The sequence below is a fragment of the Plectropomus leopardus genome, chromosome 11, assembly GCF_008729295.1.
Source record: "Plectropomus leopardus isolate mb chromosome 11, YSFRI_Pleo_2.0, whole genome shotgun sequence".
NCBI classification, from domain to species: domain Eukaryota; kingdom Metazoa; phylum Chordata; class Actinopteri; order Perciformes; family Serranidae; genus Plectropomus; species Plectropomus leopardus.
The window spans coordinates 9,409,044-9,433,766 of NC_056473.1; the positions used below are offsets into that span (position 1 = coordinate 9,409,044).

Consider the following 24,723-nt stretch of genomic DNA (forward strand, 5'->3'; position numbering starts at 1 on the left):
ATGTCTGTCAGAGGTGGATTGCTTTGTTTGAATGTTTGATATTACTGTTTGTATTTGCTTCAGCAATTAAAAAAAAAAGAAAAAAGTGTTCTGTTGCTTTGCTTTAAGCCATCGGAAGAAAATGTTGCTTCATGTCCCTTATAACCACCTGAGAAATTATGGAGTGCTGAAACATGAGTGACCGCTGAAAGCTTGAATGGATAAATGATATCTGACCACAGCAGGAGTGTACCTGCAGAACGTGTGTGTGCACATATATGTGTGTGTGTGTGTGTGTGTGTGTCTGTGTGTGTGTGTGAGGAAGAGTCAGAGCCCTAATATCCAGCTGTCTAACAATAGACTGATCAGCCATAGGGTGCTGCAGTCACATGAGTAAGAAGGGCCGGACTATGTATCCTTGATGCTCAACTTGTTTGTGGACCTCAAGGAGCTGAAGTGTCGCTCGTCTCTGAGCTCTCTCTGTCTGGGTCACAGGTAAGGACTCTCTAATGTCAGCCTGATACTTTGAATTAAATTTAGTAATAAATCTTGAAATTAATTGCTGTCTAAAATGTTTATTGAAATTATCTGATTAAAAGAGCTATTTTAATTTTTATTATGTTCATAGGCTGCAAAAGATCTTAAAGCCACATTTATTTTGTCACAAAATGTGGCTGAACTGCATCTATAACCACTCGCACAGAGGTTGAGCTGACTTGATTCTCACTATGGTGATACTGCTGTTAATGCATAAAGTAGTTTTTACAACTACCCAGTAAACTCACCTTACTCTGACACAAAGTAAATTTAACATTTATGAACTAAGATGGAAAGTTGTTACAGTCTAACACACACTGTATTTAAGTAAGTTGAAGTTGTGATTTATTGGAATAAAGTTCTACTTTGTGCTACTTTATAGTACACATTTTAGGGGAAAATTTCCTTTTTGTTTCACCAAAAATTTCTGACAGCTGAAGTCATTGGTTACTTTTGAGACAGTGGTGCCCCCAAGGGGGGCCATGGCCAACCCAGTACTATGCCACCCCTTGTGAAAATAATTAGACGTCAACATTAGTGTCTCTAAGAGGCAGTGGCTCATTTTTTAAGCTAGGATAGCAATATCTTGTGAAACAAACATTCAGGGTGTCTATTAAGCAATTAGCAAGCCTAAGCAACGACAAACAATTGGGCTTACTGTTGCTTTGTCACTTAGTTTGATCACTGATGCACAGAAAACATGAGGACATGTTCACTGACATAATCTGATGTTAACTCGCCCATTTGTTTGCATTGAGTCTAATTAGGAAGAGATGACAGCCAAATTTTAGCATCGGAAAAAAACCCCGGAAATTTTCAAAGGGGTCCTTGAATTCACATCTCAGTTTTTTTGAATAAATCATTAAAGTGACTTTTTGTTTCTGCTGTTCTTCAGTTTTTCAGTGGCTCCATCTCACCACCCCTATGAAACATGTCTGGGCGCGCTACTGTTTTCAGACACTAAATACTTACTGCTCTGACACAAAATACATTAAATATTTCTGGAGTAATACAAGGTGGCGAAAACACAGTGCATTTAAATACTACACTTCAGTACAAATATGCGGTTCTTTATTTTTTGTGGGTTTTTTTTATAGTTCTTCATTACATTTTGGGAGATATCATAATAGAATTATTCTACTTGGGGCTAATTACTTTGCAGCTGTTGTTACTACCAGTAGTTACTTTTCAGATTATGAGTTTAAATGCAAAACATATGAATTTGTAAAAAAGCAATTAGAACCACAACACTGGAATATTTTATTACTGCTTTTCCCTCATAACTTACTTTTAATGCAAGAGTTTGAATGCAAATGATTTTATTGCGAAGTCGCTACCAGAATACTTTTTCCACAACTGCCAGTGACCACAGATATTTGGGGCCAGCGCTGACACTCATTGTAAACTGCATGAGCTGTTGCCATCTCATGCTCTGCTATGTTGTTTAATGATTGGAAATATGTGCCAGTTTAAAAATAGGTTAATAGGGATCCATTTTGCAGAGCTCATCCATAAGAAAATGTCGGACACAGAAGAAGTCATGGAGGAGGAAGTTCAGTAAGTGTATTTTTGCATTTTCAGTATTATATTATGCTTAATATTGATTTTTATTTGTATTATTTATTATTTTACTATGTATTATTTATTCATTCTATTCTTATTCTTTTTGTCAATGCTGTTGATCCTGAAGGGAGGAAGAAGGTAAGAAAGTTACATCTGTCTGTTTTTATGTACTATACCTCCTTTAATCATATTAATCATCCCTGTTTTCTGATCATCAGCACAAGAGGAGGCTACAGGTAAGAAAACTTTATTTTATTTTATTTTTTTTCATGCTACAGTGTTCTAATGATCTCTTATATATATATATACTTGCATGTCAATTTATTCATAATAATAATACATTTCTATTATTTTTTTCCTTTACCAGATGAGTCAAAGCCCAAGCCCAAGTAAGTGCTGCTCTTTTTAAAAACAGTTAAAACACCATTTATGGCACTTTATCTAATAAAATGTTCACTTCAACAGGTTCATGACAAATATCACTGCCCCAAAGATCCCTGATGGTGAAAAAGTGGATTTTGACGTGAGTCGACCACCTCCTTCTTCATAATTAACACCCCCTTCAGATTTGACAAACAGCAAATACATTCTGATTTGTTTTTCTGACGGCAGGACATCCACAGGAAGCGTCAGGAGAAAGATCTGTCTGAGCTGCAGTCTCTGATAGAGGCTCACTTCATCCAGAGGAAGAAAGAAGAAGAGGAGCTCATTGCCCTCGTTAACAGAATCGTGAGTGCGTCAATCAAAGAGGAATCGTTGTGTTTGGTCCAAATCATCATGGCAGTGAATGTCTCATGTTACAGGAGAAACGTCGCGCAGAGAGAGCAGAGCAGCAGAGGGTCCGGGCAGAGAGGGAGAAGGAGAGGCAGGCCAGACTTGCGGTACGATCTCATGAGCCTCATCACTATTGCACATCATACCATACAACATTATCAGTTTCTCCTCTGAATGACTGACCTGTGCTGCATACAGGAAGAAAAAGAGCGGAAGGAGCAAGAGGAGCAGCGTAAGAAGTTCGATGAGGACGCCAAGAAGAAGAAGGCCCTCACAAACATGACTCAGCAGTACACTGCTGGACAGAAGGTCATTCAGCTTCCCATCAATCACAGTGTTCTAATATCAAACATAATGAACAGGGATGGAAAAGTTAAAGAAAAATCTTTCTCAAGTAGAAGCTGCATACATGACTAGCTCTTTGTTACTTTCTTCGGTATTTCGGGTCACCAAACAGGCATTTCAGTCCGATTTAATTCTTTTAAAGGTGCAGTGTGTGCTGCACTAATCATTCATTTTGCATTTTAGTAACGGTTAAAATGCAGGATTTTTACTTGTAATTAAGTAGTTTTATAGTGTTTTGTCACCACTTTTACCGAATCAAAGAGACAGCATACTTAGTATGGTGTATATACCTCCATGTTATCATAGTGTTTTTTGTAAGATTGGAGATTTTAGTAGGAAAAAAAGATGAAAACAAATAACAACTATTCTTTTTTTCTACTATTCTGCTGTGTCAGATGGACTTACGTGTCTTTTGGTTTTTTGATGAATACAGAGTGACAACAGAAGAGGAGGCAAGAAACAAACTGAGAGGGAGAAGAAGAAGAAGATCCTGGCTGAACGCAGAAAGCCTCTAAACGTCGATCATCTGAATGAGGAGAAACTCAAGTATGCATCAAATCTCCGCAGGCTTTCCTGCGTACTTACAGTACACTGTGTCTGAAAATGGATGCTGACACAAGATTTTGATTATACAAATCTTTGGGATCACTGGATGTAAAATATTCTTAATATGAGTTCTGGTTGTTTGCGTTTAGGGAGAAGGCCAATGAGCTGTGGCAGTGGCTGATGGGGCTGGAGGCTGAGAAGTTTGATCTCAGTGAAAAACTCAAAAGACAGAAGTATGATGTAAGTTATCCAGCAGCGCAAGACAACAAAACAATAGAAATCATTGATTTGGTGATGAGGTCCTCTAGGAGAAACAAAAGAGGAAGACCTCCTTCAAACATGGCACCTACGAGACATCTTGAATTAGCCATGTTTTAACATTTATTCTACAAGTCTAAAGAATTTGATAGAGAAACAGTCCATGCTTGCAGAAATGAATTAAGTAACATATAAGTACCTGTCAAATGACAGTTTGGAGATACTCAAGATCAACAAATGGCTTTCCAGTTACAGTTGGCAGCCTCTCATGGACTTATCTGGTATTATGTCTGTTATTTAAAAGTTCATCAAAGTTTATATGTTCTTGCAGATCAACCAGCTTCTTGCTCGAGTCCAGGACCACCAGAGGTAAGTGCACAAACCTCTCATCTCCAAAACGTGCTATTTCTTTCCATTATGATAATTCTCACCCTCTGCCATTTCATATTGTCTATTATTAGACATGTAAGAATCACAGAGTGCAATCTCTTACAGTAAATCCTTTGATTATTTAAACACAAAAAATATAGATCAGACACAACCCATGCCAGGAAAGACTGCTGTGCAAAAATACTCGAAAAATATTGCAAGCAAATTACTGCATTCAAAATGTTACTTAACCTTCTGAAAACAGAGCAAATTTGCTTGATTTTTTTCAAAAACATGGTAAGAGTGCAAGTGAAAGACCCAAACTTTTGGAAGAAAGTATTTTTCCCCCCATGTTTTCGAATACTTATTTGCATGTTGAGCCAGGTTTTTAAGGGTTAAGTAAAAGTACAGATGTATCATCAGCTAAATGTACTAAAAGTATTAAAGCAGGCATACTGCAGTACTGCAGAATGGCTCCTTTCACAGTGTTACATTATTATAGAATATTTCATTTTTCACATACATGTGAGGACATATTAATGTTGTTATTTGTCAGTGGGGAATTATCTGAATATTTTTTACACTTAAGCAATATCACACCACAGAAGGTGCTGTCTGTATAACATCACAGCTGTGATTCAGTCCTACAACAGCACAACCTTGACTGTGATGTTGCTTTTACACAACAGTTCAACAAGTGCCATTTATTAGTTAACAGGAACAAGGGACAACAGAGTACCATGTCTTTGTTCATCTAATGATTATTTTGCTCTGCCAAATAATTCCTCAACTGCTGGAAATCACATGGCAAACTGGCGTGCCACTTGTGAGTGGTCTACATGTTATACACAGGCCAGCTGCTTAGCACCATGAACATTTATCTGTGTGTTTCCAGTGAATTGAGAGTCTGTTACCTGTAACAGACTGTTGAATATTGTATGTCCACCTTGAGTTGTGGAGGAGAGTAGGAAAAACTCTTACCTGCTCTGGAGTCCCTGTTAGGCAAGCATCTGTCAAAAACCCCTGTGTGGTTTGAAAGGGTCATCGTTTCCGCGCCACATCTTCGTACTGTAGTTGTTCACAGTCTTGAAGCTCTATGCGGGGTTAGCTCTTAGCTAGCTAGCTAAACTAAGGCAGCTAAGCTAATAAACAAAAGCGCGGGTAACAGCTCCACACGTCCACAGAAAAGCCCTCATGAAGGCTTGTTGAAGAACTCCGCCGCCACCAATGTAGCCGAGCGTCCTGGGTTCGCCTTACTGGATAACTAATAAAAACAATAAACGGGATGCAAAACGGCATGACAGCTCCAACAGCAACCGCCCCGCTGCCCTTTCATTTTCCTTAACCAAACTTCACAGCATTGCTATTTTTCCTGCCATATGGCAACTCAAGAGGGACACACAGTAGGCCTCCAGTCACTGCTGTCACACTGCAGTCTACAGTCATGGTAGGCGGCTATCGACCGACCGTTAAGGTACGACTGAAGGATGAAGGGAACAGCGGTGAGGCGGAATGATACATGAAGAGTTATAAGTCCCTGTGATTTACTGTATATCATCATGGCTGTGATTTGGTTGTAGGCAGGAGGCCTCAGATTAACTGTTGTATAATCATGAGTATATTACTATTTTAGTACTGCATTTTTTTTTTAAAGTAGAAAGTAACTCTAAGTGTCAAATACATGTAGTGCAATGATTCTGAGAGTAGAAAATAGAAAATAGTAGAGAATAGAATAGAAAATAGTTCCACCGCTAGCCACAAACCTCCACACATCTCAAATGCTAACGTATCATTTTGAAGTAATTTCTCACTTTGCTTAAACAGCCATCAAATATTTTATGTTGCATCTTGCTTTCTGTATGGTAATCGATATGTTCTGAAATATCAGCACAGTGTATTCATAACCTTCCTACAGGAGTTGCATTAATATTTATGAATGCATACTTTGATGCACATCTGAGCATGAAGATGACTCTTTAAAACACTACAAAGGAAATAAACAGCAATTTTATTTGCAATATCATCAGAACAACAAATATTTGCTGTATTCCTACAGTTTGAGCCTATTTTGTCAGAACAAGCCTGACACTGCGTACTTTACATCAATACTGTACAAACCAAAATACACCCCCTTCAGTGTTGTTCTGTGTATTGATTTGCTGAGTGCTGCAATTGAACGACCTCCACCCAATAATTGCTGTGCTTGGCATTAAACTCTCCTTGCATCCTTTCAGTGCCAAAGGACGTGGCAAGGGCAAGATGGGTGGCCGGCTGAGGTAAAGGAGCAGCGAGACAGGGACGAAGCAGACCATGACACGACTGATTGGCCCATGTGTCTATGTGTGTATTCATTATTCTGTTGTGTTGGATTACATGTCAATTATCATGATATCAAAACAATAAATAAGTCATTACATCCACTCTGCTGCCTCTATGCAGATTGTTTCTGTGTAATTATGTCCAATATACAGTGCTGTAACACATTAAAACAAAAATGCAAGCAGCTTTCAGTAACAGCTCTTTCAATATACTGAAACTTCTAAAATGTGTAAGAAATCTTGTTGAAACATGTAAAAGATGGGACAAGTATGGGTCTGATGTACAATAGTTTCAAGTCTACATAGAAATAATACTGTTTTAGACAGAAAACAGAAGGATGTCAAGAAATGGCGAGTTGTTTTCCCCAATAAAAACATCTCAATTAAGTGCGTTTTTTTGGTACACATGTCCAATAAAAGAATTGACATGATAAAGAGAGCATCTACATGTTATACAATGTTTGTCATGTCAAGCTTTAATTCAAATCTACATTAAGAACAAACATTCCTCAGCAGGGCTCCACATAGTGGTGATGCATAATATTAACTATTTATTTATTGTTGCAATTACATAAGAAAAATATAATCTAGGACAGAAGCATGTGTGATGCTGATGGTGAGGAGCTGATATGAGCTGTCCTCCCTCAAATCTGAGTCCTTTCTGTATATTAAAACTATGTCTCCATATACACATATCCACACCAGCGCGTTTTCAAGTTGTATCGTCTCTGTGGTCTGAGGAGTGGGAGCGTTTGGATGGTCCGTGAGAGGATGAAGAGAGCCTGCTGAAGAGAGGCCGTCCTCACCATAGGTGGGTTTCTCTGATCTCTGCGATCACCTGGCTGGCTTTCTGCAACGCCTGGAAACAGAAATTAAAAAGGGTGTCAATTCAAAAGCTATTATTCCTGTTCTCTCAGCTCAAATTTCATGGGTACACACTGGGGATACATTTACATGCCCACAATATTCAAAGTTTGCTCTCATTCCAAAAAAGACTATTTCTACTAAGATGTGGCTACTGAAAATAAATATTCCATTAATGCAGTCTGAACTGAGCTTTATTGTGTTGAAGCTCCTCTAATCTCCTCTTGTCCACAGTGGCCATTTAATGATCCTATCCCAATGAGACTACAATGCAAGTGATAGAGGACAAAATCCATGGTACTCTTTTGTCTTTCAAAAGTTTATATAAAGCCAACAGTAGCTGTCAAAATAAGTCAAATCAAGTGGATGTCCTCTAAAGTTAAACTGCTAAAGCCTCAAAAAAAACTTCAGATAAACCTTTTTTAACCATTTTTAATATCTGTAGATTCTGTCTCTCATCGCTCAAATCTTATAAGGGAAGGGATCTTCTGATGGACAGTATAAACAAGGATGACAGCAAGAAAAAACACTTTGAATGTTTAAATGGGCACCTGACTTTTATTATATGACAGACTTGAAAAATGTGAAGTTATTCTCTGAAGATTAAAATCTCCTTTATGCCTCATTTCCCTTGAATTTTAATGAGGGAAGATGGCTTTTATCTGAACTTACTCCTTTCAGTATACTAAAAGAGCTGAATTCAAGAATGTATGTTTTTAAGTTGATATTTTGAAAATATGCCTGACAGATGTCACTGACTGAAACCCAGCGGTGACAGTGTACAGGAATTCAATCCTTTTTCGTGTTTAAAAAATATAAAAGTGACAAGTAAATGTTTAAACGAGCAGTGATCGTATGACTGAAACAGAATCTTGTTTTGGTGATCTGTTGGGACACTCGATGAATCTGTTACCTTGAGCATGTCAGCGGCCTCGTTGCGTCTCTGAGCCATGTCCTCGGACTCTGTCAGCAGGTCGTTCAGCAGGCTCGTTTTGTATAACTGACCCACCAGCTCACTCTGCAGGCAGTCCTTCACGTGGTTCACCAAGAAGTGCATCACGGCCTTTGGTACACTGTGGTCAAACAACAACGACAGAGAAGGAAGACACAGTGCAGCACATAAGAACGAGCCAAACATGCTGATGTTTTATCAATGGTGATGGGAAAAAAAAAGAGAAGAAAAACAGCCAGGCTGATTACACGTCTACCTGTCCTGGATGTTCTTCCGTACAATCAGGAAGTAAGACTTGATGAGTCTCTCGATGACCTCGCAGTCTCTCTGCTCTCGAGCAGACAACTTCCTGGACACTGGAACAGGCTGGCAATGAACATGCATCAAATCAGTAAAAATCTTAACCATCTAAGATGCAACCAGGCAACTGTACACACAAACAACAGTTACAGCAAATATAAAAATATTCAGTGTAACGGCACACTCGCAGTATGCTGACAGCCTACAAGAGAAAGCTGTTTTAAAACTTTGGGATGTTATCGCAGTATGTGAGAGAAACCCAAGCAACTTTCCTTAATTACTTATTTATATTTTCTGTTTATGATGTAGGCTAAAATGTGCTGTTTTGCAGCCGTTGAAAAATCACTCACATAATGTGTCAGGTGCGATCTCTGTGACCTATTCATCATGTCTATTAACGCAGAGTACGCACCACATCTAGCAGGTTGACAGCGTGGCCCTTCTGTGGGCTTGCAGGGAGTGGGGGCTGGATTGTGGTCCTGTCACTAGGTGCTCCATCCTCTCCCTTCCTCAACATGCCCCTCCAGTTCCCCGTCCCGCCGTCCTGCTGCTCGCTGACAGGGCCGCTCTGAGAACCGCTGGCCGCTGCCTGAAGGGAGGAGAGAGACAGGGAGTGAGGACGTGTCAGGCATCCTGCATGAGGACACATGCTCAGGAACATGTAGGGAGATAAGAATGTTAATAACTTTCAAAACAAGTTACAAATAGCAGCATGCCCCAGGCCTTCTTTGACTTCAGTGCAAAGAAGTTTGATGTACTGTTCATTCTTTCAAATTAGAACTGAACAAGTAGGAGGACTGTTGGAAAACTGACAAGTAGAGAGCTTAAGTGACATAACCAAGGTTTAGGATTGGACGACAGGAAAAAGACTTTACTGTAATCTTTTCTGCTTATGTGCTATTGCATTGCAGGGAATACTGTAAATATGAAATCTTATGGTAATACTGGATTCACAGAATTTCTGTAGTGGATTTATTTATCATGTACTGGATTAGCATGAGGGAGACTTTCTGGTTATTTAATTTTAAAATGTTTTTCTTTCATGAAATCTCAAGAAAATGTACGACTATACTTGGGCATAAGTTACAGGAGAGAACACAGGGGACATGTCCCCTGCACTCTCAGAAGGCAGATTTGGACCCTCCACTTCTTTCAAAAGAACATGAGTGATGTCTTCACACACAATCCACATTAAGTTGGCTGACATTCGCTTAGAAATATTTATAGTGACATCATGTTGGAATATCTATATCAGTTTGTAAAATGTCGTCAAGTTACGCAGCCATAAAAAAATGGCATTGCTTTTTTTGGAAATTACTTATTGTGTTTGTCCCTCAGCAGGAACAGTTGCCCAGGTGTCAGTCAGGGAGCAGGGGCTGCGTGTAGAAAGTGGCGAATAAAATTAATTAAATATTCACTTTTCACCTATGGGGAACACATTTATAAGTGTAATCGCTTTTTACTGTATTTTGCTGACTAAAATAGTTTTGTTATGACCATCTGGATGTGTTTTGTTCGATTTACTTTCTACTTACTTTTGAGTATTTGAAAAACTAATGCCCCTTTGAGGATATGTGTGTGTGCTAACTGTGTTCCCCCCAAAATCAAAATACTATCCCTGGTACAAGATCATGATATACATTGCTATCTCATTAAATAATTACAAATCCAGTGATAAAATATTTTTTTCCATATCACCCACTCCTACCAAGGCTCATAAAGTTTGTCTTAATCTGAATAAAATAAATGCTAAAAGAGCACTATATCTGACTACATTTTGAAAAGCAATATATTATATTAGTAACATTTCTTCTGACAGAGCAATCAGCATGCAGCAAGAAAGGGTTAGTGAAGTTCAAAGGTCAGATTGGGTTCATGTGGGGGAAAAACTGCCCCCTCAAATCCCACTACAGGACATTGAAGGCCAAACCGCCTGCTGTTGCAGAGGTTTGGGTGAATTTGGAGGAGCACAGCACTTTCAAATTGGATCCGAGCACGGTGTAAACAGGGATATAAAGACGACAGTAAGGGCTCGGGGGTGGGCAGAGGTTAAAATGTGAGCAGGCAGTGAGTGAACGAGACACACCTTGGCAGCCTCACCCTCAAGGGCAAGAGGGTCAGTGGGAGAGAGAGACTGCCCACCGGGGCCTTTAAGGGACTAGAGAAAGACAACATTGAAAAGAAAAGAGAGGATAGAAAACTGGCAGGAGCTACAGGCAGAGGTGTGCAGGAACTTCACATAATGTAAAGAGAATAACAGTCTCAGATTTATTACGGAGGAATTCTGAAGTTGGTTAATTCTTCAGAAAAAGTGGACTGAACCTGCAAGAAATTCTGTTAAAACCTGTTACAAAATATTGGAAGCTGACCATACCTTGTCTCTGGGAACTGCAGAGGGCAGGTCTCTCATTCTGTTGCGTCTCTGCTCCTATGAAAAAATTAAGATTTGAGAAATGCAACTCCATCAAACATCATATATTAAGTCTTGCTGAAGCTGCGACATTACGACATGAAGTCCTAATATGATAATGACGGTCTATAATAGGTTTGCTGAGAAGCACAGTGGATTTCTGCTCAAGTAATACTGTAAGACACTGAAAAGGTCCTAATCTTTATTTCTGGAAACCTCTAAAGGAATCTCACTGTTTTGCTTAAGAGGCTTGTTGAAAATCTTTTTTTAAAAAAGATTATTAGGACAGCCTTACAGAGAGGAAATGAGGGGAAGAGAAAGGGGGAACAGCACAAAGAAAAGAAGCAAACTAGTGCTGCTGTCAACACCTCAGCCTGTGGGGCGCACTCTCAATCAGATGAGCTAGAGGTCGCCCATAAATGTAATCCTGTTCAGGATGACCCTGGCTATGACCATTTATTCCAAAGTTATTTTACTGTACAATTTTTAAAAAATATTAAAGGGAAAGTCTGCTCAAACTACATTATAAAACATTGATGATTACCTCATATTTGAACTGTCAACAAAGGAAATGTTGCAAAGGTCAATATTGGATTTGTTTCATGAAAGAAGGATAAATATGCAAGATGGTACAGCAAAAAATATGCTTTATGTGAAGAAGTGTGAGACCGTCTTACCTCTATATTATTGTTCATGAGGCCACAGGCATCGGCAAAGTCAGGGTGCTTGGTGTTGATATAGGCCAGCTCAATGGCAACCAGGTTATGAACCTGAGAAAAAAAAAGATTTGTAAATCACTCCTAGGATGCCCATAAATATTCCTAAAAGTGGTATTAAGTGTGAACAGGTGCTGACCATTTCATTGGTGACTGGGAGTCTCTTCCTGAGTAAAGAGGTGACCACTTCTACGATGGCATCGTGCAGCTTTGGAAACCTCAGCAACTCCTGCAGAGATAAACAACTGCCATAATTATTGTTTGTTCACAGTGGATATACCAATAGAACAGTGTCGGGTTTCTCCAGAGTGTAAAGAAAGGTGAGACCGATTTATGGATTTACAGCATGCCTCAGTGCTTTGGTAATTTAACATAAATGTGTGTGTGTGTGCAACCGTATTTCTCACCTGTGTGCTGTAGTTGCTGCAGTGCTGGATAATCCTCTGCATCTCCTCGTGAACCAGCTCCACGCAGCGCAGACTGGGCTCTTCCAGGCGCTTGACCTGCCGCTTCACCAGCAACTCAAAGGAAACCTCAGGCACAAATAAAGCAGGCCTCGGGCCCTGTCGAACACAAAGAAACTCTTCAAAAAGGCGTCATTCAAAAACACAGATCACAAGTTGGAGAAGGAGCAGAAACCCACCGTTGCATTTCTGATTGCTGTGAGCACGTCGATGGTTGTCAGACCGCCCAGAGGATCGACCGACTCCAGTGTGCGACCAAATGTTTCGTGAAATATGTAACAGATTCTCGCCCCACCACATCTAAGAAGAAGCAGAGGAAACTACATGAAGGCAGAAGTTGAACTTGAGCACTCAGGGCAGTTTGGATGCCAGCACCCCTCAGTGGTGTATGAAGGTACGTGCAGTTATGACAGTTGTGTAACTCACAGTTCAGCTGTCTCGATGTACTTGGCCGTGCCCTCTATGGTGTGGCAGTACTCTGCAGCAAACTTGGTGATGAGCTGCAGCAACGTAGCGCTTTTATCCTCGACAGGTTCGCCGTAGCTGTTGAGTAGTGACTGGTATTGCGCGGCCAACACATTGATCCTTGTCTTCAGCTCAGGAAGACAGTCTCTAATGTGGTGCATGAGTAACCTACGTCAAAATTCAAGAAAACAATGTGATTGGCTGATAAGGAGGGAGGTTTGTTAGAAATTACAACAAAACATGACGATTTAGGTTACTGTCAGAGAGGGAGGAAAACTCAAATGTACAAGTCCAACAAGCATCTAAAACCTTTTATTTCTTCATAAAAAAATAAAATTAAAAAAATCTAAGAAATACATAAATCAAAACTTTATACCTGTTCAATGTTCTGGCCAGGTATTTGGTTCCATTTCTGTTTGCAAGGGAGGGGTACTTCTTTTGTAGGAAGGCGTATTCATCACGGATGGCATCTGCCACCAACTTCTTTTGATTAATATCCAACTGACTCCTACGAAAAAGCACACACAAAAAAAAAACTTTACTCAAATTAGTCAGAGCTCACATTTTAAAAGTCAGTATTGCAGTCAATCATGTTCCTTTAATTGTGGGAAGCCAAAATCAAGATAATGATTACAATTCGACTGACTGTGCAGCCACAGTAAAAAGTATTCAATTTTGCAGCACAGCCATGTATGAAAATCTGAAAGCTGGAATAAATTGAAAATAGCGAGTGAGACAGCAGGAAATCCGTGTAAGCAACCAAGTGAGATACATGTATATGAATGAGATTAAGAGTGAAGAGTTCCATATTATAAATCCTCTTTAATCTTCAGGGAGGTGCGAAACATGTGTTCAGTGAGTCTGTCTTATAAAATTTAATAAGGATACTGAATCCATAGCCTACTTCAATCCAGCCTGCTCCCATTATATTTGACGTTTTTTGTAACTGTGTATCTGCCATTTGCCTTTAGCTTTGCCCTGTATTGTTTATACAGACATAATAAATAGTAAAGTGTATTTGCTTGTTTTTCATTCCTTCCCTCCTTTTTTGCTTTCCTTTCCTCCTTACTGACTGACTAACTGGCGTGGCACAAAAATGCACTTTTACCTGTTAACAACTCCAATAATGCCCAGTTTGACAGGAATGACCCGGCCCATCAATACATCCATGGCATCTGTGCCAGCATCCATCAGATCCAGCTTGGTCACCACTGCTAGTGTCCTCCTGCCTGAGGACAAAGACATCATACACATCTGTCTGCAAAAATCACCACTGCAAAGACAACATGAAGATGGAAGTAAGGGCATATGCTGATGACACATAAAAAGAAAAGTAATTCACTTTTCCTTTTATAGCCCAATACAACAAATTTCAAATTTGCCTCAGGGGGCTTTACAATATCACCCTCAATACACTTCAACTAAAAACAAAAAACAAAACAAACTCTAACTGGGAAAAGGTGAAGAAACTTCAGGATGAGCAACGAGGGAAAATGACAAAAAAATAAACAAAAAGGCCATTTACCGTCAGGGTCGACCTCACGGGCCACTTTCAGGGCCTCTGAGGTTGCCATGTCTGTATTGGCAGCAGTCACAGCCAGGATGATGGAGTTGGGGTTGGAGATGTACTTGAAGATCAATTCTCTGATCTGGAGCTCAATGTCTTTAGGCTGGTCTCCCACTGGTACCTTTATTACACAAAAAACAACACAAAAAAACCCTCACTGACTTCAAAACCATAAAATTCATCTGCAGGATCATTTTGAGCTCATAGAGCACTCAGGTTTAGAAGCATACGGGAACATCATCTCACCTTTGTAATGCCAGGAAGATCCACCAATGTGAGGTTCACAACATGTGGTGAGAAGATTTTCAGATGAATGGGTTCATCACTAATACCCTGAAAATAAAACCAGGCGGATATCAGTTCAGTGGCTGACTCGGGTTAAGGCTGATATTTAGACATCATCCTCCATGGATACGCTTCCTTTTAATGGCCGTAATCATCCTACCTTATTATCTCCAGATATTCTGTCTGTTTCCGCTTCAATTTCTTTCCTGATCTCCTCGAAGTCTGTGTAGATCTGGAAGAGAAATTTAAGCATGTGAGGTAAAAGATTCTAGACCCTTGAGGACAGATGTACAGTAGGCCCCTCCACCTCTCCTACACAGCAGCAAGACTCTACAGGTTTTATAGTTGCTCATCCTCATCGGCTGTTTTGAGTCTCTTTACAGTCGTTACTCGCTCTCTGTGATTTTTTGTCTCTTAGCGGTCATTTTGAGTTTCTTTTTGGTTGTTTTGCCCCTTTCCGTAGTCATTGTGAGTATCTCACCAGTTGTTTTGTATCTCCTTGTGGTCTTTTTGTGTCTCATAGCGGTCATTTTGAGTCTCTTTGTAGTTACTCCGTGTCTCTGTGTGGTTATCTTCTTTCTTAGTTTTACCCCTTTTCATAGTCCTTATGAGTATCTGAATGTCTCTTTGCAGCTGTTTTGCATCTCTTTGTGGTCTTTTTGTGTCTTTTTGTAGTTGTCTTATGTGTCTTTGAGGTCATTTCTTCCTCCTGGGTGGTACTTGTATTTTTGAGTGACATTTTGTAGGTGAAGGTCAGGTGGAGCTCTGACACTTTGGGCCTCTAGGCCTGTGCCAGGTAGACTCATCCATAGTAAGCAACATCAATATAAGAAGCAGTTTTTGAAACAACAATAACAACACAGAGTGAAAAAATCAGTGCATGACAGTGACTGTTTTTTAGAAGGGACTTCCTGTTTAGTGTCATGAGGCTATCAGCACATAAAATAACTTCTTTGTTCAAGAACATTGAACCAACAGCGACACAAATATTTTTAGCTACTGAAAGGGTGTGTGCCTGATTTCATTACAGACTAAAGATTTTGCTGTTGTAAACATATCACAAAACCACAGCATGTCCTCCTATAGATAATCCACAAATGACAGTGAATCAATACAGGGCACAAAGCAAGGGTACCTCATCACCCAGCACGGTTGATCAAATATTCAGGTGTTTCTATATGCAGTACAGCAGTGGTGGGAGACTCCACTTTGAGTGCAGTATTTGGGCAAACATGAGGGTGACAACTCTACCTTGTTTTTGGTGTGTAGAAACTTGCCCCATTCCTCTCCGTCGATGCCTGCAGAAATACAAAGAACAGAGGTTTCAATTACTGATGTGACAGATGTGGCCTGGAGAGCAGTGTTACTATTATTACTAGTGCTAGGTCTCATGGGAGGATTTCTCTGGTGGCAAAGATGGGATGGAAAAACTCCTCAGAGCCAAACATTCACAGCTGAAGAGTTTTTAAAAAAAAAAAGTGGAGCAGTGGAACGACTGCTGTTTTCACATAATAGCCATGGAAGCAAATTAAAGACTAAAGAAAAAAAAAATCGTGCATTTTGGGAAGCGGGGACCTAGAGTGTTTAAACAACATAATGATTATCTCAGCTGCAATATTCAGCATTGCAACAAAAACAAGGACACAAGATTACAAGGGTGGAGTCTGTTAGTCATGTTAAAGGAAGCTGGCATTTGAGGACATTGTTGGTGTCATAGGTGGAGTTTTAAAATATGAAGCACAGGAATCTGCTGATTTTCTTTGTCTCACTTCAACTGACAGAGACCAGCCTGAATCAAAGGAGAGTGATTGAGCTGAATAAAGTGAAGCCACATGGTTTGGCAGCTTTGGAAAAGCTACACAAATGCAAGGAAGGATGGGGCAGAATGGGCAAAAGAGATGGGGGAGGTTATGTAATATATAAACACAGAAAAGCAAAGAACAAGGAAAAGGAGACCTCTGTAAAGGCGTCCATTTTTCTTGGATTCTGTGGTTTAAGAGAGACGACAGGAGACAAAAGGGTTAGCCCGACTATCTGCAGCTGCTGCATGACACTCTGCAGCAATGCAGAGTCACTCTGAGGCCATTCCCAGAGGACCGCACTGAATACATGCAGGATCTTGGCACATTTTCTTTTCACTGAGAGGTGGATGGTATCAGTGCTCAGCTGAGCTGTGGTTTCTTTCACAATAAAGAAACATTCCATAGTTCAATAAGGAATCATTATAGCACTGTCGCGGAGAAATCTTGTAACCCAAAAAATTGAAAGCCTCAAATAAATTAAAATCTTATAAACTTATGAAATGTGAAAGTGGCACACAGTGTAGAGGTCAAATTGCTGAATTTAAATAACTCTTTACAGCTTCCTGTCTAAATCAGGTCCTAACTGCCACATCCCCATATGTTCACTTGACTGAGTGGACTGTGGAAGTACGCTAACTGCCGTTCATTTCCTGATGTCATTTCACCAGTTATACCACAAGTATAGTCACCAGTATAGCCTTGCCAGGCCAACATTTGAGTCAAAATTAGCTTATTCCAGATATAATATTCGTGTTTATGTAGCTGCTAACAAGACATTGCAGTACAAAAATGTCAAACCACATCATTTAGAAACAGCATCACTTTTACGTAGTTTGTCTGCCAGAGAGCACTGCCAAGTTATTTTTCCAAGTGTATAATTTCCCGCTCGATATGTATCACAATTTAAAAAAAAAAAAAAAAAAAATCACACCAGGATTGTTTGTTTAATTAAAATACTACGGCCTGATGTGTTGTAATCAGATTTTTTTCAACACCCAAATATAAAAATTAGTATCTGCCTAAAAAATGCAGCACCAGTCTGGCTATAGTGCATGCACAGCATATTGTGAATATATTTAAAAAGAGTGAGTATCAAATGGTTTAGTTTGCAGCAGCTCCACAGACAGAGATGTAACAGAGATGACAGTAACATTACCGTTCTCTTCATTGCTTTTCCTGCGGTCTTCTGGATCGATGTGCACTAGCTGTAGGATAAGGGGCCGACGCGTGACGATGCCAGTACCACGTGGCAGGATGTCCCTGCCAACCAGGCTCTCTAAAACTGAACTCTTCCCGCTGCTCTGTAGACAATAACAACATCATAAACAAAACAAAAAGTGGGGTGATGAAAATATGAATGACTTACTGACCAGAGAAATATCTTCCCACATCGTGCACATACAGACAAAACACACTGAGCTGAGGTTGACTGTATCTGACACTACATCTTTATGCTATCTCTGTAGGTGCTTCTCCAGGGGTCCAGGAATGACTTGAGGAACCTTAGGTGTTGGTGGGAAGGCTGAATGTCACTCAATGATCGAACACAACAAGCCTTGTGACTGCTTCAACCTGTGTGCAGTTTTCATTCGCCCAAACACTGGGTGGCACTAAGCCTGCGTTTTTGGCTTACTGGCATGTACTGTAGAGTAACTCCTAATGAGATCTGGTGAACTGAAATACCTCACTCGGCTGGTGATTCCTATTTATTGGACCTGTACTGATTTCCTTAGTGGACTTGAAGGCTACATTGTAATCAGCGACTCCTTCTATAGCAGTACATCTAATGCAGTTTTTGCTGATATAGGTAGGCTTATTATGGGTCAGGTCTCAGTTACAGCTGTCCTTAACTGAAGGTCTTTGCAGATCTGGGCCTTTGTGGAGCCATGGCCAGGGCAAACATAACAAATCGGGCATTTAAAACATCCTCTGGCTTGACTTGTCTCACTGTAACACCATCAGATGTCTGCCAAAAGGTCTGAGACAGTCACATCCTATTAGACAAGCAGTGAAAGTAAATGTGTTAGACAAAACCTGCCACTTTAAACCAATTAGGCTTTAATGTGTACACAAGATAGTTAGGTGCACAGTGTGAAAGTGTATCAAATAAGTTTCAGCTTTATGGTCATAACTAGTTTATGGTGCTGAGGAATAGTACTATCAAAGGTGTTTGTCAGATCTTGTACACCCCATTTATATTAAAGAGGGTTGACAACATATCAACAATATTTTTTAAAATGTCATCAAAAACTCACCATTGAGATCTTGAAGAAGGCATCAGAGGGCTTCACAAGTTATACTATAAGCATGATTCTCTATGAGGATTATTTTAAGCACCTAATTAAATGGCAATCCTGTATAGCTCCTATTGTGCGTGTGAATGGAGAATATTTTTAAGACACAACATTGCAAATTATGTTTTCAATAATTGAAAACATAGGTAGTTTGAATGGCATGTGGAGATGAACGTGTTTCATCTCAAATAATACCAATAAATAATCCGATCTAATATTTAGGATTTGAGGGTTGATACTTGTTTGTTCCCTGTGAGTCAAAACATTGCTAGCTGCATTAGTTTACAAGTGAGCTCACATGTAGCTAATGCTAACTTAGCTGCTCGGTTAGATAATTTGGATTTAAAAAGACGACCCTTGTGTAATGCCAGCCTACACGGGTATATTGCACCTGCATGAAACTGAAACAAAAACTGAGGTTAACATATCTCAGGTAGACAACACAATAAGTTGGCGCAGGCTAGCTTAACTTGTTAGCCTCAAAGCAAAGTGACGTTTCTCACCTGAGTTCCCACAACAACTATCTGTGGCAGTTGAATAATGTCTGCGCCGACCGTGTTAAATACATCCTGCAGTTTGTTTATGACAGGTATGAGGGCCTCCATGAGCTCCGATACGAATCCCGACCCGTCAAATACTTTCTTTACCCTGCCGCACACGGGTACAAAGTCATTCAATGTCCCTCGGCTAAATGCTACTGGCGTCTCTTTAGATCTTCCAACAACTGCGCACACAGTCGCTCAGAGTGGAATCATGGGAGTTGGAGTTCTCAAGAGTCTGGTTCAACACGCGAGTAAACGCGGTTTTACTTTTGCTGAACTACAGTTTTTAAGCGTGACATCATACTGAACTTCCACCAATGGAAAGGAGGAGAATTACTTTTTTTTTCCTCTACGCAACCGTAACCAAGGAGGGTATCAAAAATATTTGTGTGTGTAACCCATGGTGTAAGCCAGAGCCCTTTTGTTTATTCTGGTGCACTAGTGTAACCCAAGAGTAAAGACGGTCATATACGGTAAAACCGGTTTGCTTTAATTTGTTTTACAGGCAGAGGTTTGCTTTCTGGAATATTGGCTTGGACTTTTATTGAACTTTTTTTTTACATTACACATAAAAATAAATTAGGGACTGAACCTTATTTAACAAGTAGAGGGGTGGCGGGATTGCGACTTTGTGTAGTTATGGCCCTGCCTGAAGCTACACACATTTTTTAAAAAGTGCAAATTGTGTATATAAAATTGCTGCTGTAATGTGTGAAATTTCTCAGTATTGGATTTATGAAATCTTGTTTTATATTAAAGATGGCATAACTGATAGTTTTAGGTTCTCTTATCCAGAATATGAATGAACATAACACAACATAACAAAGTTTGGTCTCTAGTTTTTATTCCTCAAAACACATTTTCTACAAACTTGAAAGTGCCATTGAATATTTACAACACCATCGATACAGGAAAGAAATATTGCACACTGCACTGTAAAGGAGCACGTCACTGGAACTAGTTTAAAGGTACGAGGTAACAGATGATATATTAGGGAAACAGCATGAGTATCATCAACCAGTCAGAAACAGATCAGTTACACCCTCACCCCAAAACTGCAGGGCTAGAAGAGACAGTGTTTCCAGATGAAGAGGTAATTTGAATCAGTGGTTCTCAATCTTTTTCTTGTAGACAACCCCCAAACTGATACACATTTTGTTGCAGATGCCCATTTAATAAAACCTTGACTCAAGGTCCCCCATCTGTAAGGAATTTTTTTCCTAGATATGATAAGCCCAGAATTACGGTGCTGCAATCAATGGAAATTGGAAATTAACACATCTTCAAAAATATTTTACATTCTTGCAAAGCTGAATCACATACCACATAATAAAGTTAACATTATATTTGTTTGTTCAACCTGAGGCGACACTGGTTGAGTTTGATATAAATGACATAATGACATAAATCCAAACACAGCCTGGCTCTGTGCATCTGGAGGGCCCCCGTCAGCAAACGACTGGCCCCTGCGCAACTTGAGAGCCCTGTGCAGTTGGAGGGCCCCACTCAGCAGAGGTGCCACTTTTTCAAAAACAGCTCCTGGAGACTGTTGAGGAGGTGGGGTCGGTTCCAACCTGCCTGAGGATGAGGATGAACTCTTCCTGAAAAGCCTCGGTTCAGTGTTAAAGAGGCTGCCAGCACCGAAACTTGAAGCTCACCAGGACTTCTATGATGCCAGTTTAAATAGTTAATTAGTTGCTGTTGATTGCCCTCAACTTTGTCTTGGATTTGCATGTTATATTTAAATTGTTTCTGTTGGTCATGATGTTCAAAACATGGACAAAAAACAAAACAGAGTGGGGTGTGGCTGACAAGGTTGTGAGAGGTGTGTGTACGCTTTTTTCCCCTCAAAATCTTATCAGCCACCTCCTGCTCTCACACATGAATTGTTGAATTGAATTTTTACACAGTATATTAAATACATGGTGTAGGGACTGTTGTTGTCCATCACTGGGCAGCTCCAAGCGGCTGCATAAGCATGTATTAGGAAATTGCTTAAATTTATTAAAACATGAATAAAATATTTCAACATTTTTAAATTTGAGTGGTGAATTTAAGTAAGGATCAATATGCATATCCTACTAAACAACACTGTAGAAGAATCAACTGTGGAAAAACTTAATCTGATGGATTATATCTATAACATCATGAGTTTATCATGGTACAAAAACTTCCTGACAACAACATGCTGCTCAGAGACATTTCAACAAGCCAACAAAGTAAAGGGTCACAGATTTTTGTTGACACTGCCGTAAGTAAAACTCGGCTGGCTGCTATCATTTCTACATTCAGTTCTGTTTTCATACCCACAACCAAAACCTATACACATGAAATCTTAAACTGTACAAAATAACAGACTGGAAGTGGTGAACTAGTGATGATCTAACACACGAGTAATCCTGTGCTAAATTCAATATGATTGTTTATTTTTTCCCCCAGACAGTAAACCTAACAAATTCCACTATCAACGAAAGGTGCTTAAAATACTGACAAAATACTTACTGTGAGCTTATTTCAACAATAAGTGAAAACCTATTACAATCACATACGAGTTCATGAGGACACACTGGGAATCGCTGGAACAAAACATAGCTTATTTGCATTTTGACCTAAGCTAAGTAAACAGAGTTTTCACTGTTGCCTGAATGTCAGATATTAATGTTACTGCTCAAATTTCACAGCATTTGAACCAAATGGCTTTCCGTTACCTAATCAATACAATAGTATTGTATCCCCTTAAGGCATTTTGAGTCTGAAGTTATTTTGCATCTTAAGATGCCGTACAGTCTGTGTATGTGGTTACCATATTCCCTCTGCGCTGTGTCACTGTTCTACAGTGTTGTTTCGATGCACCGTGAAACTTGTTGTCAGTTTGTTTGGCGTGTCTGTCGAAGGTAAACATTCGCTCTATGTCGTCATACATGTCGTCAAAGATACCTGCTCCAAAACCTCCTTGAAAGTGTCTCTTATGTCTGCTGTGGGACTCTTTGTGGGACCTGGAGTGTTCGTCGAAGTGTCTTCGGTGACGGGCGTGCCTATTCTGGCTGTAGATGTCAAAGTCCTTGAAAATGTCATCAAAGTTGAAGCTGAAAGGTTGGTGGGCTCCCTGTCTATGTCTGCCTTGTGTCTCGCCGGTGAAGTATGCAGAGGTGTCACCAAAATGGTCATATTCTCGTCTTCTGGTTTCGTCTGATAAAGTTTCATAAGCTGCGCAAAGAAAGACAAGATTCAGTCAAAGCTGGAGAAGTTTAGTACTGTATCTCGTCAACATTTTGAAAAGGCATGGCTATAGTGTATTAATTACAGTGTGCAAGCTCAGTAAGTCCAGGGTTCTTAAATTGAAATCAAGAAAAGCTAAAAAAAAAAAAAACAAACACTGATCACCATGTTGTAAAAAATGTGACATTAAAAATAGTAAAATGATTCCAGTAGGTCTGGAAACAAATACATTTTTTAAAATCCAAATGATAAATAAAGACTCAACGATACCTTCAGCAATTTCTCTGAATCTAACTTCAGCGTCCGGGCTCTTGTTCTTATCTGGGTGATATTTCATTGCAAGCTTGTGGAAAGCTTTTTTTATCTGTCGCTCAGTAGCATCTTTAGGCACTCCCAGTATATCATAGTAGTCCTTCTTGGCAAGTATCAGCTCTGTTATCATGAGGATGCACACTGCAAACGTTACAGCAGATTGCGCACTTGCCATGGCTCTGCTGTCCTCTGCATTAAAGAGAGAGAAATGATCAGCTGGTACACAGCAAAAATGTGTTTCATGCAGTAATGCATGTAACGCATCCTGAGAACAACAAGGCACTTTAGTTTGGGCTATTCTTTTTTGATTTTTACATAATTTAAAATGTACAAAATGACAAAAAAGTAACAAAGGACACAGTACAAGGAGAGGCAAAAAACAAGTGGGCTTCAAGTAAGCCTAAAAATAATAATAATAAAAATGAAATAAAATGTTAAAACACACAGTAATTAAAATGAAAACTTAAAAGAGACAAGAGTAGATAGATAGCCATTTGATGTAGAAAAATATGAATGTGAAAAATGTAAATAGCATGCTTGTAGTTATAATATAAGTGAGTTTGTCTTAGCTATATGACGCATCTGTTACTGGCTAATATTAGGGACTGTACTTTACTTGAGAGAGGAGAGGGGGTGGTGCAAAATGTGGGAGGCATTTCAATTTTTTTTATGTTCTGAGTAAGGAGTTATCTTTTCTGATTTGGCTTCGGGGAAGGACATTCAACTTAAATTGTCATAATTTGTATTTAATTTACATACCCTCAGAACCCCAAACCTGCGAGTGGGTTTGAAAGGCATTTTTCTTGAAAAATGTCCAAAAACACACAACTTCACCAAGTCACAAACAATAAAAAATAGTTATTTGTCACTCGAGGATCTCAAGGAAAAAACATTTGTAGCTCCATGGTGATAAAAAAATTCATGACGCCACCCATCTACTCTGATAAATAAAGTACAGTCCCTTACAGTTAAGACATGTAAGTGGACACGTTTCACGCTCTCTCCCTTAACGTTGACGTTAGCTTAGGCTGATGAAAACAACCCTACACACAAGACTAACATTTGATTTATGCATTTAATGACTCCAGCAACTAATCGATCTGTCTGCTCCGCAGATAGATAGATTACCGCTGGATTTACTTAAAATCTGATGTAAATTAGTTGTATCGTTATATTCGACTGTTTCACCGCCCACATCATCCGTCGCTCCTACCGTTAGCTAGCGTTGCTAACACAAGCTACTGCCCATGTAATCCCCTGACTTTTAGACCCGCACTTACCTTTGTGGGGACACGAGTGCTGCACAGCTGCTGTATTTGAGCTCTGCCTATTAAACTATTTATCCGACGCTGAACATGACAGTGTATGTTCGTTAGTTTCGCTGAATGTTACAGAGATGCAATGATCTGAGGAGCAGCATCGTTTCCATGTCTTCTTCGCCGCTTTCGCTGCATGAGGGTACGTTGACGTTATGAGTTTGTGCGCTTCTGCCCTCTGTCGGTCAATGCCGTTAATAAACCGTCCTCAAGTGTCCGATAGTTACCCCGATGTTACTCTGAGTGTTTACAGCACCTATTTTTTTATAAATGGTTTTATTAGCCACTACTGCCACGTACTAAAACTTACTATTGATATTATACTATACATACTGTGATATTATAAAGTTTTGAGGCATATTTAAGCTGTTTTAGTAATTATGTTTTAAAACTTTTGGGTCAAGAGTAGCGCTTCATTTGTTTATTCGCTAAACCCGCGTGATATTTGTAAGGGTGGGGTTTCATTTTCAATATATGCTGCTGACTCCGCCTGTCCGTGAGAAGTCCGGAGTACGCCGGTATTGAA

At 39.7% G+C, this 24,723-nt stretch overlaps 3 protein-coding genes across 6 annotated transcripts; 1 reads left to right on the forward strand and 2 right to left on the reverse strand.

The window, feature by feature from the left end:
• Nucleotides 1–396: 396 nt before the first annotated feature.
• Nucleotides 397–6,792, forward strand: tnnt2d (troponin T2d, cardiac). Its single transcript, XM_042496669.1, has 13 exons — nt 397–474; nt 2,019–2,073; nt 2,207–2,217; nt 2,298–2,315; nt 2,447–2,468; nt 2,545–2,602; nt 2,692–2,808; nt 2,883–2,960; nt 3,052–3,162; nt 3,632–3,744; nt 3,894–3,984; nt 4,334–4,371; nt 6,606–6,792. Exons 2-13 carry the CDS (start codon nt 2,036–2,038, stop codon nt 6,649–6,651), a joined length of 741 nt encoding a protein of 246 aa, XP_042352603.1. The 5' UTR covers nt 397–474; nt 2,019–2,035; the 3' UTR covers nt 6,652–6,792.
• On the reverse strand, nt 6,361–19,513 carry dnm1l (dynamin 1-like). Of its 4 annotated transcripts, XM_042496660.1 has the most exons (20): nt 19,312–19,513; nt 17,671–17,815; nt 16,669–16,698; nt 15,964–16,010; nt 14,873–14,944; nt 14,674–14,760; nt 14,386–14,548; nt 13,969–14,089; nt 13,237–13,368; nt 12,822–13,028; nt 12,575–12,695; nt 12,339–12,494; nt 12,071–12,160; nt 11,893–11,985; nt 11,180–11,233; nt 10,892–10,963; nt 9,218–9,394; nt 8,762–8,871; nt 8,467–8,626; nt 6,361–7,548 (listed from the first exon to the last, which is right to left on the reverse strand). In XM_042496660.1, exons 1-20 carry the CDS (start codon nt 19,411–19,413, stop codon nt 7,492–7,494), a joined length of 2,196 nt encoding a protein of 731 aa, XP_042352594.1. In that variant the 5' UTR covers nt 19,414–19,513; the 3' UTR covers nt 6,361–7,491. The 4 variants fall into 4 exon arrangements, with proteins under 4 accessions (XP_042352594.1, XP_042352595.1, XP_042352596.1 ...); XM_042496661.1 differs by lacking the exon at nt 16,669–16,698; XM_042496662.1 differs by lacking the exon at nt 10,892–10,963.
• Nucleotides 19,514–20,177: 664 nt separating this feature from the next.
• Nucleotides 20,178–24,339, reverse strand: dnajb9a (DnaJ heat shock protein family (Hsp40) member B9a). Its single transcript, XM_042496200.1, has 3 exons — nt 24,162–24,339; nt 22,840–23,070; nt 20,178–22,557 (listed from the first exon to the last, which is right to left on the reverse strand). Exons 2-3 carry the CDS (start codon nt 23,054–23,056, stop codon nt 22,121–22,123), a joined length of 654 nt encoding a protein of 217 aa, XP_042352134.1. The 5' UTR covers nt 23,057–23,070; nt 24,162–24,339; the 3' UTR covers nt 20,178–22,120.
• Nucleotides 24,340–24,723: the final 384 nt, after the last annotated feature.

What these genes read in the sequence shown, in the direction of transcription:
- dnajb9a (XM_042496200.1), bottom strand. Translation starts at nt 23,056, where the DNA reads ATGGCAAGTGCGCAATCTGCTGTAACGTTTGCAGTGTGCATCCTCATG. An exon ending in ATTCAGAGAAATTGCTGAAG is followed by an intron (nt 22,558 to 22,839) that starts GTATCGTTGAGT and finishes TTCTTTGCGCAG; the next exon opens with CTTATGAAACTTTATCAGAC.
- tnnt2d (XM_042496669.1), top strand. Translation starts at nt 2,036, where the DNA reads ATGTCGGACACAGAAGAAGTCATGGAGGAGGAAGTTCA. An exon ending in GAGTCAAAGCCCAAGCCCAA is followed by an intron (nt 2,469 to 2,544) that starts GTAAGTGCTGCT and finishes TCACTTCAACAG; the next exon opens with GTTCATGACAAATATCACTG. An exon ending in TTGCCCTCGTTAACAGAATC is followed by an intron (nt 2,809 to 2,882) that starts GTGAGTGCGTCA and finishes CTCATGTTACAG; the next exon opens with GAGAAACGTCGCGCAGAGAG.
- dnm1l (XM_042496660.1), bottom strand. Translation starts at nt 19,413, where the DNA reads ATGGAGGCCCTCATACCTGTCATAAACAAACTGCAGGATGTATTTAAC. An exon ending in TAGTTGTTGTGGGAACTCAG is followed by an intron (nt 17,816 to 19,311) that starts GTGAGAAACGTC and finishes TATTGTCTACAG; the next exon opens with AGCAGCGGGAAGAGTTCAGT. An exon ending in GCAGCAACTACAGCACACAG is followed by an intron (nt 12,161 to 12,338) that starts GTGAGAAATACG and finishes TTATCTCTGCAG; the next exon opens with GAGTTGCTGAGGTTTCCAAA.